This window comes from Symphalangus syndactylus, chromosome 11, assembly GCF_028878055.3.
Source record: "Symphalangus syndactylus isolate Jambi chromosome 11, NHGRI_mSymSyn1-v2.1_pri, whole genome shotgun sequence".
NCBI classification, from domain to species: domain Eukaryota; kingdom Metazoa; phylum Chordata; class Mammalia; order Primates; family Hylobatidae; genus Symphalangus; species Symphalangus syndactylus.
This window is the reverse complement of record NC_072433.2, coordinates 64,173,796-64,187,402: the sequence shown is the minus strand read 5'-3', so window position 1 is coordinate 64,187,402 and position 13,607 is coordinate 64,173,796. Positions and strand designations below refer to the sequence as shown.

Sequence of the window (13,607 nt, the reverse complement as noted above, 5' to 3'; positions counted from 1 at the left end):
ACAACAACAACAAAAAAAAACCAGATAAACTGGACTTCATCAAAATTAAAAAAAAAACATTTGTGTGGAAAAGGACATTATCAAAAGAGTAAAAAGACAACCCACAGAAGGGGCAAAAATATTTGCAAATCATACATCTGACAAGGGTCCAGTGTCCAGAATTTATAAACAACTCTTACAACTGAGGAATAAAACCACAAACAACCTAATTTTAAAATGGACAAAGGACTTAAATAGACATTTCTCCAAAAAGAATACATAAATACACAAGTGGATGGCAAACATATGGAAGGATCCTCAACATTATTGGTCATTGGAAAAGTACAAACCAAAACCACAGTGAGATACGATTTCATATTTTCAAGCAAAAGTTCAAAGACATAGAGTGTAGACTAGTAGTTGCTAGGGGCTGGGCAGCAGCAGGGAATGGGGAACGACTACTTAATGGGTACAGGGTTCACATCTGATAAAAAATGTTCTGGAACTAGACAACAGTGATGGTTGCACACTGCGAATGTACTAAATGCATGTACACTTTAAAATGGCTGAAATGATAAGTTTTATGTGTATTTTACCACAATAAAAAATAAACCCACTGCTGGCTCTACATAGTGTGGCGATTGAAGAAGTGGATAGTGTTTGTTTCCAACACACATTGGGGGGCTGGGGGAGAGCCACACAAGGGCTGAGGCTGGGTAATGGGTAAGTCAAACAGAACAATGTCCCAGGTTTCCCAGGCTAAGACACATTGCTTCCAGATAGGCCTGACTTTTATGGTTTTATCTTTAAATGTGATTTCCTAGAATTTGCGGAATCATGGAGACTCGTGTTCAGGAATAAGTATAAATATATATGATATTCAGATTATCTGATACTTTGAACTACTCAAATTGTGATTCTCAGATATCATGCAGACATTTGAGTTGACTGGATTTAGAAAATGGTGTTCAAATAGCAGACAGAACTAAGAAAAAATTTCTTCCCATTACTTCTAAAGGACAAAGCTTATGAGATCATGGGATACTTGGCCTAATTTCATTTACATGGCAAAACCACACAATCTATATTTTCAGTTATCTTTATAATTGGCACTTGTTCAGAGGAACCCAGGGTGTAGACTTTCTCCCCCTTTCTCTCCTGCCCTGCCCTGAATTGTCTCCCTGAAATTTTTTTTTTTTTTTTTTTGAATTTCATTGCAGTCTTTTTTTTTTATTAATTTTTTTTGCATACAAAAACAATAAACATTTTCTAAAAATACACACAAACAAAAAGATGCATATCAAACATATTAGGAAGGTTGCACATGGGAAGTCGGGGAATAGAAATGGGGGTGGGAGTTAAAATAAATGAGAGAGGGACTTTATATGGATCAGTGATAATAACTCAATCCTCTATTTGACAAAGAAGAGGGAGAAGGAAGAGGAAGAAAAAGAAAGTGGGATAAAGGATCAGAAAGGGAGGAAAATAGAAAAAATTAGAGTATGACTCCAGGGTAGACCTGTTTTGTTGTCATTGAGTTGGTTGGTTGGTTTGTCTGTTGTATTCTTCATGTTTCGCCAAGTTGGCCAGACTGGTCTCGAACTCCTAGCCCGAAGTGATCAACCCGCCTCGCCCCCCAGAGTGCCGGGACCACAGGCGTGAGCCACCACGTCCAGCCCCCACATTGCTTCTGGCCTCCGTGGTAGACCTCCCAGACGGAGCGGCCAGGCAGAGGAGCTCCTCACTTCTACCCAGACACGGGGTGGCCGGGCAGAGGGGCTCCTCACTTCCCAGACGGGGCGGCCAGGCAGAGACGCTCCTCATTTCTTCCCAGACAATAGGTGGCTGGGCAGAGGCGCTCCTCACTTCCCAGACGATGGGTGGTCGGGCAGAGGCGCTCCCCACTTCCCAGACGATGGGTGGCCGGGCAGAGGCGCTCCTCACCTCCCAGACGATGGGTGGCCGGGCAGAGGCACTCCTCACTTCCCAGATGGGGCAGCCGGGCAGAGGCGCTCCTCACCTCCCAGACGATGGGTGGCCGGGCAGAGGCGCTCCTCACCTCCCAGACGACGGGTGGCCGGGCAGAGGCGCTCCTCACCTCCCAGACGGGGCGGCCGGGCAGAGGCGCTCCTCACTTCTTCCCGGACGGGGCGGCCGGGCAGAGGCGCTCCTCACTTCTTCCCGGACGGGGCGGCCGGGCAGAGGCGCTCCTCACTTCTTCCCGGACGGGGCGGCCGGGCAGAGGCGCTTCTCACTTCTTCCCGGACGGGGCGGCCGGGCAGAGGCGCTCCTCACTTCCTCCCGGACGGGGCGGCCGGGCAGAGGCGCTCCTCACCTCCCAGACGATGGGAGGCCAGGCAGAGGCGCTCCTCACTTCCCAGACGATGGGTGGCCGGGCAGAGGCGCTCGTCACTTCCCAGACGATGGGTGGCCAGGCAGAGGCGCTCCTCACTTCCCAGACGGGGCGGCCGGACAGAGGCGCTCCTCACTTCCCAGACGGGGCGGCCGGGCAGAGGCGCTCCTCACTTCCCAGACGGTGGGTGGCCGGGCAGAGGCGCTCCTCACTTCCCAGACGGTGGGTGGCCGGGCAGAGGCGCTCCTCACTTCCCAGACGGTGGTTGGCCGGGCAGAGGCGCTCCTCACTTCCCAGACGATGGGTGGCCGGGCAGAGGCGCTCCTCACTTCTTCCCGGATGGGGCGGCCGGGCAGAGGCACTCCTCACTTCTTCCCGGATGGGGCGCCCGGGCAGAGGCACTCCTCATTTCTTCCTGGACGGGGCGGCCGGGCAGAGGCGCTCCTCACTTCCCAGACGGGGCGGCCGGGCAGAGGCGCTCCTCACTTCTTCCCGGACGGGGCGGCCGGGCAGAGGCGCTCCTCACTTCTTCCCGGACGGGGCGGCCGGGCAGAGGCGCTCCTCACTTCTTCCCGGACGGGGCGGCCGGGCAGAGGCGCTCCTCACTTCTTCCCGGACGGGGCGGCCGGGCAGAGGCGCTCCTCACTTCTTCCCGGACGGGGCGGCCGGGCAGAGGCGCTCCTCACTTCTTCCCGGACGGGGCGGCCGGGCAGAGGCGCTCCTCACTTCTTCCCGGACGGGGCGGCCGGGCAGAGGCGCTGCTCACTTCCCAGACGGGGCGGCCGGGCAGAGGCACTCCTCACTTCCCAGACGGGGCGGCCGGGCAGAGGCGCTCCTCACTTCCCAGACGGTGGGTGGCCGGGCAGAGGCGCTCCTCACTTCCCAGACGATGGGTGGCCGGGCAGAGGCGCTCCTCACTTCTTCCCGGATGGGGCGGCCGGGCAGAGGCGCTCCTCACTTCTTCCCGGATGGGGCGCCCGGGCAGAGGCGCTCCTCACTTCTTCCCGGACGGGGTGGCCGGGCAGAGGCGCTGCTCACTTCCCAGACGGGGCGGCCGGGCAGAGGCACTCCTCACTTCCCAGACAGGGCGGCCGGGCAGAGGCACTCCTCACTTCCCAGACGGGGCGGCCGGGCAGAGGCGCTCCTCACTTCCCAGATGGGGCGGCCGGGCAGAGGTGCTCCTCACTTCCCAGACGGTGGGTGGCCGGGCAGAGGCGCTCCTCACTTCCCAGACGATGGGTGGCCGGGCAGAGGCGCTCCTCACTTCTTCCCGGATGGGGCGGCCGGGCAGAGGCGCTCCTCACTTCTTCCCGGATGGGGCGCCCGGGCAGAGGCACTCCTCATTTCTTCCCGGACGGGGCGGCCGGGCAGAGGCGCTCCTCACTTCCCAGACGGGGCGGCCGGGCCGAGGCGCTCCTCACTTCTTCCCGGACGGGGCGGCCGGGCAGAGGCGCTCCTCACTTCTTCCCGGATGGGGCGGCCGGGCAGAGGCGCTCCTCATTTCTTCCCGGACGGGGCGGCCGGGCAGAGGCGCTCTTCACTTCTTCCCGGACAGGGCGGCCGGGCAGAGGTGCTCCTCACTTCCTCCCGGACGGGGCGGCCGGGCAGAGGCGCTCCTCACCTCCCAGACGATGGGAGGCCGGGCAGAGGCGCTCCTCACTTCCCAGATGATGGGTGGCCGGGCAGAGGCGCTCCTCACTTCCCAGACGGGGCGGCCGGGCAGAGGCGCTCCTCACTTCCCAGACAGGGTGACCAGGCAGAGGCGCTCCTCACTTCCCAGACGGTGGGTGGCCGGGCAGAGGCGCTCCTCACTTCCCAGACGGTAGGTGGCCGGGCAGAGGCGCTCCTCACTTCCCAGACAGTGGGTGGCCGGGCAGAGGCGCTCCTCACTTCCCAGACGGGGCGGCCAGGCAGAGGTGCTCCTCACCTCCCAGACGGGGCGGCCGGGCAGAGGCGCTCCCCACCTTCCAGATGGGGCGGCGGCCGGGCAGGGGCTGCAATCCCAGCACCCTGGCAGGCCAAGGCAGGCGGCTGGGGGGTAGAGGCTGCCGCGAGGCCAGACCACGCCACCGCACTCCAGCCCGGGCAACACCGAGCACTGGGTGAGCGAGACTCCGTCTGTAGTCCCAGTACCTCGGGAGGCTGAGGCAGGCAGAGCACTCGGCGTCAGGAGCTGGCGACCAGCGTGGCCAAGATGGCGAACGCGTGCCTGCATCCAAAGGAGAAAAGGCAGGCAGCGGTGGCGCGCGCCGGCAGTCCCAGGCAGTCCGCGGAGCGGGCAGCAGCAAGCCGAGTAGATTGTAGCCTGGGCCAGAGAGGGAAAGAAAGAAGAAAGAAAGAAAGAAAGACAGACAGACAGACAGACAGACAGACAGACAGACAGACAGACAGACAGAAAGAAAGAAAAAGAAAGAAAGGAGGGAAGGAGGGAGGGAGGGAGGGAGGGAGGGAGGGAGGGAGGGAGGGAAGCAAGTCGTCTCCCTGAAATTTTGATCTGCCTTGGTAATCTGTAGTAAAAAAGAACTGCCCTCAACTCTTGTGAGGCCAAGGGTGAGTCCTAGTCTTACAACTTGGTCGAGGTCCTACTGTCGAGCTGTGCTCTCCACCCCTGTAAGACAGGGGCTGTTACCAGCTTACCTACTGTTGTATCCCAGCCTCAAGCCCAGTGCATGAACACAGAGTAGGTAGTCAAGCATTTGCTGCATGACCGAATGGAGCCTCAGATGATCTGAGGACAAAATCAACAAGCCTAAGAGAAGAACATATCAACACAGCACAGTGAAGAAGCTCTTCCTGTTGTTTTCATAGATGATTGAATGTTTAAAAAAAAAATCAGGTGGAGATGAATGCTGTCTTCATTCACACTTCAAGCACACTTCAACACATCAGTGGCAGGAGAGAAAGCTCTTGCCACAAATTAAAACAACCTCAGAACTCAGGACAGGTAGCTTGGAAGTAATATGTTTAGTCTTGTTTCAACACATACTTGTTCCCTTTTGTCCTCATTTTTTCACTTCCAGTCTCCATCTCACCCCAATACATAACTGTTCTAATGTACTGATATGCATTCTTGGGTTTGTACAAGTTCTTGAAAACTGCATTGCTTGGTCAGCGTGTGCTTTTGATTTATGGTGCTGTATCATGAATTTCATTCTCTTTCTTACTCTGTGTGTAAAGGATGGATGTGGAATATCCCTGATTCTTTGATGGAGAAAAGATAGTATTATTTAAAGTGTGAATGCTTCACTTGAAATCTTTGGCGGCAGGAAGCAGAGTATAAATAAAGTCAAAGCTGGTAAACATATCCAGGATCAGTTTAACAGGAAGGAAGGCCAATAAATCAGATGCTATCATAATGTCTTATTGTAGGTATGTGTTTTTACATTATGATTTTATACCGGAAATTAACGTTGGTTAACTGAATTTCCTCACTAATCTTCTGGCCACTCTGTAATAGATCTTTCTCTTCAGTTACCTAAGGACTTGCATAAACTGAGTTAATCATTTCTCAAAGGAAAAAATCAAATTACTACATGGAAAACTAAAAACCAAGGAAGGTGTTGTAAACTATTATAATATTTAATTCCTTCCTAAATTCTAAAGAGTCTATTATCCTTTGGTTAGATGTTTGATGGATATACATAATAGATTTCAATGTTCACATACTTTTAAATAAATTAGTTGGGATTTAGCCTTATTTGAATTTGCATGGTTTAAGACGCGTATTTGGAGACATGTGCCCTTTAACCCCCAAACTTACTTTATCATGAGGCTTCGGCTATCTATAGCTTCACTGTCCTCTATGTCATATTTGCTTGTCAAGACAAGAGAAATCTCGGTCTTTGAAAGCTGACTTAGCGTATTTGCCTTGTTAGGGTCATTGGGGTCAACTGCTCCTTCCCCTGTAGGGAAAAAAACCTAGCGTTATTTTTCCAATTCACTCTTTGTGATGATGGCACCAACAATGTAAGATAAAGGTTCTGTGGGAAAGACAGGCTCAGTAATTACATGGGAGATCATGGTCTTCACAAAACCCACATTCTACTATAGCTGAAGTGGCTTTTAAAATATCTGATTGAAAAATTAAAATGACATGGGACATAGGTATTGCAAATACAAACAAATTACTAAAAAGGATAACTTAATAAAAATATTTCTCATTTTCTAATAAATTTGGTTCTTTAATGATGCCTTCTTTCTGTATAATACAGGTTGACAATTCCTTTTTGACATATCTGGAGCTTATCTTCAAGAATATTGAATTATTTTATAATCCCAGACTCTATCAATTACAGAACTCTTACTGTAGGAAGGGGCAAGTGTAGTTGTTATTCTTTAAATATCCTTAAGCATTAAATTCCAAAATAATTGTTTTATCTAGGATAGGAAAACCAACGAACCAACCAACCAACCCACCCAATTAAACAAAAACCAAGGGATAAGTAGAAGGAACAAGCTCTTACCAAGAAAAGATTCCACGGTCGGCACCTCTCCCAGTGACCCCAGCAATTCACTCAGTAAATCATTTTTCTCAGGGGCAATTGCATCCTGGTGTTCCAACAGGAGCTTTATGTAGAAAGCAACACACACACAAAGAAAAAAGTAAATTCTCAACTGTACCATATTTATATGAAAATTTTCATAATTTCCTTCTCATACCATTTAAATCTTAAATATGAGTATGACATTTATAAAAATTAGAGACATAGATACAGTTTTTATTGTATCTCAGAGGGAAGTACCTACTCTACATCAAGAAATTGTTGCAAGAAACGTGTTCATAAACCCTTTTTCAGCAAGGTCTGCCAAGGGGGAGCCTTCTACCACCTGATCTCTGTACTTCACTCTTCCTCCATAGAAAAAGTCAAAGTTGGGGGAAAGAGTCCAGAATGAGGCAGGTCTTTCAGCTAACGTTGGTAGCAAACTGGAAGGGCATTTACATCTCTATGCAGTAATCAAATACCACAGTTATCTTCTTCTTAATCACTACTATTAGCTGTTTCAATCTGTCTTGCATTGAAGATCTCTCATGGTTAAGGATGTAAGAGACCTAGATGTCCTGAGTGGTTTCCCCTTTCCTTATCCTAAGAAGGCCCAAAGATGAGTAACATCTGCTGGGGTGTCTTGCCAGGTCTTACAGGAAACAGCGTTAACTCCTGAGGGGTAGCAGCACTCGGGGGAAACCATGAAAGACAACGCATCTGTTTTTTTTTTTAATTTAAACAAATTTTAATGGAGTCAGTTTAATTGTTACAACCTTATACATGAACAGCGACACACCTGTTTTTGCTTGCATTTCTAATTAGATTGAAACAACATTTCCAAAGTACGGAACTAGTAATCCTGGAGACAGGAGATAAAATTTGTTGTTCTCAGCAACTATTTTATAAAACTCTGCATCATAATGATAAAGCTAGTTCCTTTTCCATTTCCAATCTTTTTTCCAACAGCTTTACCAAAATAGAATTCAGATACATCAAATCCACTCACTTAAAATGTACGATGCAATGGCTTCTAGTGTATTCACAGAGCTGTGCAGCCATTACCACTCTCTGACTGTAGAACAGTTTCACTGCCCTAAAAGAAACCGTGTACCCATTGGCAGTCACTCTCCATTATCTCTTCTTTCTATCCCCTAAAAACCACAAATATACCTGTATGTATTTGACTACTCTAGGTACCTTAGATAAGTGGTATTTGTCTTTTTGTGACTGGCTCATTTAAATTAGCATAATGTCCTCAAGGTTCCTCCATGTTGTAGCATGTATCAGAATTTCCTTCTTTTTAAAGCTGAATAATATTGTATTGTATGAATATAACACATTTTATCCATTCATCTAGTGATAGACGCTTGGCTGTTGTGAACAAATAACTCTTTGACTCTGCTTTCAATTTTTTATGGGTATACTTCCAGAAGTGGAACTGTTAGATTATGAGGTAATTCTATGTTTAATTTTTTTAAATTGATCGTGCCGCCATACTCCAGCCTCTAGGTTTAAATTTTTGAGGAATGACCATCCTGTTTCCATAGCAGCTGCACCATTTTACATTCCCACCAACAGGGTGCAAGGGTTGCATTTTCTTCACATCCTTCTCAACACTTATTTTCTGTTTTGTTTTTTTTTAATTTTGATATTAATCATCCTACTGGGTGTGAGTGGTATCTCCTTGCAGTTTCGGTTTTGATTTCTCTGATTATTAGTGATGCTGACCATCTGTATACTTCTCTGGAAAAACATCTGCTTAAGTCCTTTGTTTATATTATAATTGGGTTGTTTTGTTGTCGATTCGTAGAAATTCTTTACTTATTCTAGATATTAACCCTTTACCAGACATGTGATTTGCAATTATTTTCTCCCATTCCATAGGTTATCTTTTCACTCAGTTGATTGTGTCCTTTGATGTGTAATTGTCCAATTTTTAAATTGGATTATGTTTCTATCATTGAGTTGTAGGATTTCTTTATATATTCTAGATACAAGCCCCCAATCAAATACATTATTTACAATTATTTTCTTTCATTCTCTTGGTTGTCTTCTCAAGTTTTTTTTGTTTTTTTTTTGAGACAAAGTCTCGCTTTGCTGCCCAGGCTGGAGTGGTTCACTTCACTGCAAGCTCCACCTCCCAGGCTCAAGTGACTCTCGTGCCTCAGACGTCCAAGTAGCTGGGATTACAGGCATGTGTCACCACACCTGGTTAATTTTTTGCATTTTTTAGTAGAGATAGGGTTTCTCCATGTTGGCCAGGCTGGTCTTGAACTCCTGGCCTCAAGTGATCCACCTGCTTCAGCCTCCCAACATGCTGGGATTACAGGTGTGAGCCACTGCACCTGGATGAATTTTTTTTTTTCTTAAATGAGACAAGGTCTCACTCTGTCACCCAGGCTAGGGTACAATGGCATGATCATGGCTCACTGCAGCATCGAACTCCTGGCTTTAAGGGATCCTCCTGTCTCATTCGCTCGAGTAGCTAGGACTACAGGCATGCACCACTACACCCAGCTAATTTTTTTTCCTATTTTATACAGACAGGGGCTCACTATGTTGCCCAGGCTGATCTCGAACTCCTGGCCTCAAGCAATCCTCCCACTTTGGCCTCCCAAAGTACTAGGATTACAAGTGTCAGCCACCATGTCTAGCCTCAATTTCTTGATATTACTGTTTATAGCTCAAAAGTTTTCAATTTTGATGAAGTCTAGTTTATTTCCTTCCTTTGCTGCTTATGTGTTTGGTGTCATATCTAAGAAACTACTACCTAATCCAAGGTCACAAAGATTTACTCCTATATCTTATTTCGAAGAGATCTATAGTTTTAGCTGTTACATCTACGTCCATCACCCATTTTGAGTTCAGTTTTTCTATAGAATGGAAGGAAGGGGCACAACTACATTCTTTGGCATGTGAATTTCCAGTTGTCCCAGTACCATTTGGAGACACTATTTTCCCATTGAACTTAGTCCCTTGTCAGAATGAATTAACCATAAATGTGATGGCTTATTTCTAGACTCTCGATTCTATCCTGTTGGTCTTTATGTCTAACCTTATGCCAGCACAGCACTGTTTTGATTACTGCCTTTTCCGTTCTCTTCTAATCTTTAAGATTAGTGAAGGAAAGAGTATCTGTTTAATGCTAAATTTTTCTTAACATTTCCCTGACACATGCAGAGTTGTTAACAAAGAGAGAACACACCTCAGATACATAACTTCAAGGCAAGGAAGTGATTATCCAACTATTTTGTTTTCATTACACTTATTTTCTTCTAAAGTTTCTGTGTATGGCAAAGCAGGCTAGTTTTTCACTCTAGTAGAGGTACTTTGTTTTAAAGCAAAGAAATTACGTGTTGTTTTTAAAAAGGTGAGTTGATTCAAAGAAAGGCATTAAATAAATAATAGAGGTGATACAAAGACCAGGCAAAATCTGGAAAGGTGGTACATATGATGTTTTGGAGGGAAAATTAAGAGACAAGAACAAAATATGCAAGATGGATAAATTTATGTTCTTGTTCTCTGATGAGCCAGGGCAACTGATTTGGCTGTTTTCTCTGGAAATAATTATTTAGGTGTCCACCTTCTACCCTTTATTCTGACAAAATTTCCTGATAATGTCTTCTTAAAGAGCTTATTTGGAAGTTCTTACACCTTCCTTAGAGAAAGGGGTAAGCACATGGCCACAGGCTTGGCAAATCTTGCTACTGCTGTGCTTGTGTCTGCACACGGACGCCTCCACACAGAAGGCAGACAGTAAACAGGACAGTCTTCCTATGAAATTACACAATTTCCCCACATTACATCTGCTTCCAACCTAACACAGGAAGGAATTCCAAATCAGTCACAAGCTCTCTTTCCCAGGATTGAATTCTGTTTTCCATTCTTGTTAACAAAAGAACAGACTGTTTCTCCTTAAAGACTTCTAAGACTTCTAAATTAACACAGTAACATTTTCTCTCTGCTACCCTTGGGAAAGAATCTCTCACTCTAAACAAGTACTCCCCACCATTTTTTTCGCATGTGGATATTGCATTCAGCAAATGTGCACCCAATATGTGCACATTCTTTGAAGACAGATAACGTACCATAAAAACAGACAAATGGGTCATTGCTCAAATATAAATGAGTCTGTCCAGTGGATAATTATTTCTGTAAGTAATGCATTGCTAGATTGCTGGACAGTTTTCCTTGTAATCTAGGGTGTTCATATACAGAGAAAAGGATAGCCTATTCATTTAATCAGTACGTATTGAGAGCTTGATGTAAATGTCAAGGAAGTTCCCTGTTCCAACCCTGAAAGAAGAAAATCAATACTAGATTCAATCTTTCCTTCAAAGCTACATTCAAGCTTTAGTTTCTTAGAAGAGCTTAATAATAGACTGAAATTTTAAGCAGCTAATCTGCCACTTGTTAGTATGTCTGGTTTGATGGGGGCTAGAGCACAACCTTTGAGAATGTGTATTTGTTATGCTTTCCCTTTAGTTGTCTGTATAATCCAAAGTTGGGTGCATCCTTAACTGAAGCATCTAGAACTTGAATGTGCATCTGAATCCTCTGGGATCTTGTTACAATGCAGGTTCTAATTTGGGATGTCCAGGATGCATTGCTAACATATCCTCAGGACCTTGCTTTAACTCATAAGGTCTGAAACTATTCTTAAAATGGTTACCTTTTAAAAACCAAGATTTTTTCATGAAATAAGTTCCAATTGATCTTAAAAAGAAAACGCAAACCCCTCAATGCTTAGCTTTTTTTTTTAAATTTTAATGTTTGAAAAGTCATCTAAAGCCTCCCAATTCCTTCCCCATGCCACTGAGCACAATGCCCTGCACCCAACAGATATTTAATACATGTAATGGCTGATGGCAGCGATGTCTGCATGCAAATCAGATGTAGATGTCATAACACAGCACATGATGTGAAAAACTGCCTGCTTCCAAGAAATGGGGGTTTCCAGAACAATGGAAGTGATTCTTTGCAGAAGGCTACTATTGGGTGGTAGTTTCTTGTTTTCTTTGTGTAGCCTGCTTATTATCGCTCTACATTAAAACATTAGAATAAAAGGAATATTCTCATTTCCCACAGAATATTACTGAAAAAGCTGAGAGGGTTCCTGGAAGAGGGGAGAGACACGGTGTGGATCTACATAGCATGGCTTTGGCAGATGAGAACACCATAGCCTGTCCCTGCTCAGGGCTTAAACTGCATATTTACGATCTGGCTCTATTTTTATTATTTATTTATTTTTTGAGGCAGGGTCTCGCTCTGTTGCCCAGGCTGGAGTGCAGTGGCACGATCATAGATCACTGCAGCCTCAGACTCCTGAGCTCAAGTGATCCTCCCACCTCAGCCTCTTAAGTAGCTGTGACTACAGGCACGTACCACCAAACCCGGCTAGTTTTAAAAAAATTTTTAGTAGAGATAGGGGTCTCACTATGTTGCTTGGGCTAGTCTCAAACTTGTGGGCTCGAGTGATCCTCCTGCCTCAGTCTCCCAAAGTGTTGGGATTACAGGCATATGCCACCATCCCAGTCACAATCTGGCTTTGTAAATGGATTATGCCAAAAGTACACTTTTTTGAGGAGAAGTTTTATTAATGTATAGGAGTCAGGGAATAAATATATTATGTAAAAACAGAATTTTGTTGTTTGGGAGAAGGAGTTTTATTAATGTATAAGAGTCATGGAATAAATAATTATGGGATTTTTAGGGTTAAGAATATGAGTATTAGCACATGTGTACAACAAGTCCTGTAGAGATTAAGCATTTTCAAGATAACAGACGCCTGAATCATGGGTCCACTGCTAAGACACCTCCCCATCCCCACTTACTGAGTGTGTGCTGATGATTTCTTCAATTGAAATATAAATGACTGGTTTGCTGACTGTCACCAGGTCTGTGTATTTGTCCATATTAAACTTCTCTTCTGGCTCAGGCACATTACATGCTTCTTTAAAATATTTCCTAATAAAGGGGGGAAAAGTCTTAAGATAGACTCAAATGTGTGCATTAAACAGTTTCATCGAAATAGCTAGGAGATTTTGAATGATGACATGTACTTTGTTCCCATCTCAAACCTTGAGAGGATGTGTTACAGCTTCTTCTAGGCTGGCTCCTGGCTGTCGGAGCTGCATCCATGTTTCTGGATATTGGACCCAGCTCCTCAAACAGGACTGGAGAGAGTGGCAAGGGCCTCAGGCCCTGTTTGTGACTCAGTGATATAGTGACCTATGTGCAGGTCATCTTAAAAATGTTATTTTAAAAATGGTCCCTGAAACTTAAAAAGTCAAAAATGATAATTCTTGATCTAAGAATCAAGTCTGTGTGAGGAATACAATAGAAAAAAAAGCAATTAGTCAAATTTGCTGCTTTAAACAGCACAAGCTCCTGGGCCCACATCACCCTAATCACCCTTCAGAGCTTCTGTTACCAGTTTGGCAAAAATGAGATTAAGTCTACTCTTCTTCGTTGCTGCAAATATCTGCTGGCTGATGGAAAGATTGTTAAGGCTAGACACCCAAATACATAACATGTCCCAGTACTCAGACCCTGAAAAGTCTATTTTAAGCTAAAGCAAGTTTTGACAGAGATCAAGAAAAGTGAGGCATGCTGTGATCACAGTTGAGTAGTGCTATGTATTTTTTGTCTAAATAATTCTTGTGCAGGTCAAATATATATTTTATTCTATCAAGTTGTAAATGTTTCATATGCCTGAAATCATTGTCGACATCTCTCCTATGGGCACCTGGGTCTTATGTACCAGAAATGACCTGCTTTCCCAGCCAGAG

The 13,607-nt window shown here is 45.6% G+C and overlaps 1 protein-coding gene across 6 annotated transcripts in view; it reads right to left on the bottom strand.

The window, feature by feature from the left end:
* Positions 1-13,607, bottom strand: part of IQGAP2 (IQ motif containing GTPase activating protein 2) — a 329,635-nt gene that overhangs the window by 22,155 nt on the left and 293,873 nt on the right. For all 6 annotated transcript variants that reach the window (XR_008661060.2, XM_055299013.2, XM_055299014.2 and 3 more), the window contains 3 exons: positions 12,651-12,783; positions 6,796-6,898; positions 6,093-6,234 (listed from right to left, as the gene is read on the bottom strand). Coding sequence is in view for 5 of the 6 variants with exons in the window: in XM_055299013.2 (XP_055154988.1) it covers positions 6,093-6,234; positions 6,796-6,898; positions 12,651-12,783 (378 nt within the window). In the remaining variant the exon portion in view is untranslated. The remainder of the gene's footprint in view (positions 1-6,092; positions 6,235-6,795; positions 6,899-12,650; positions 12,784-13,607) is intronic.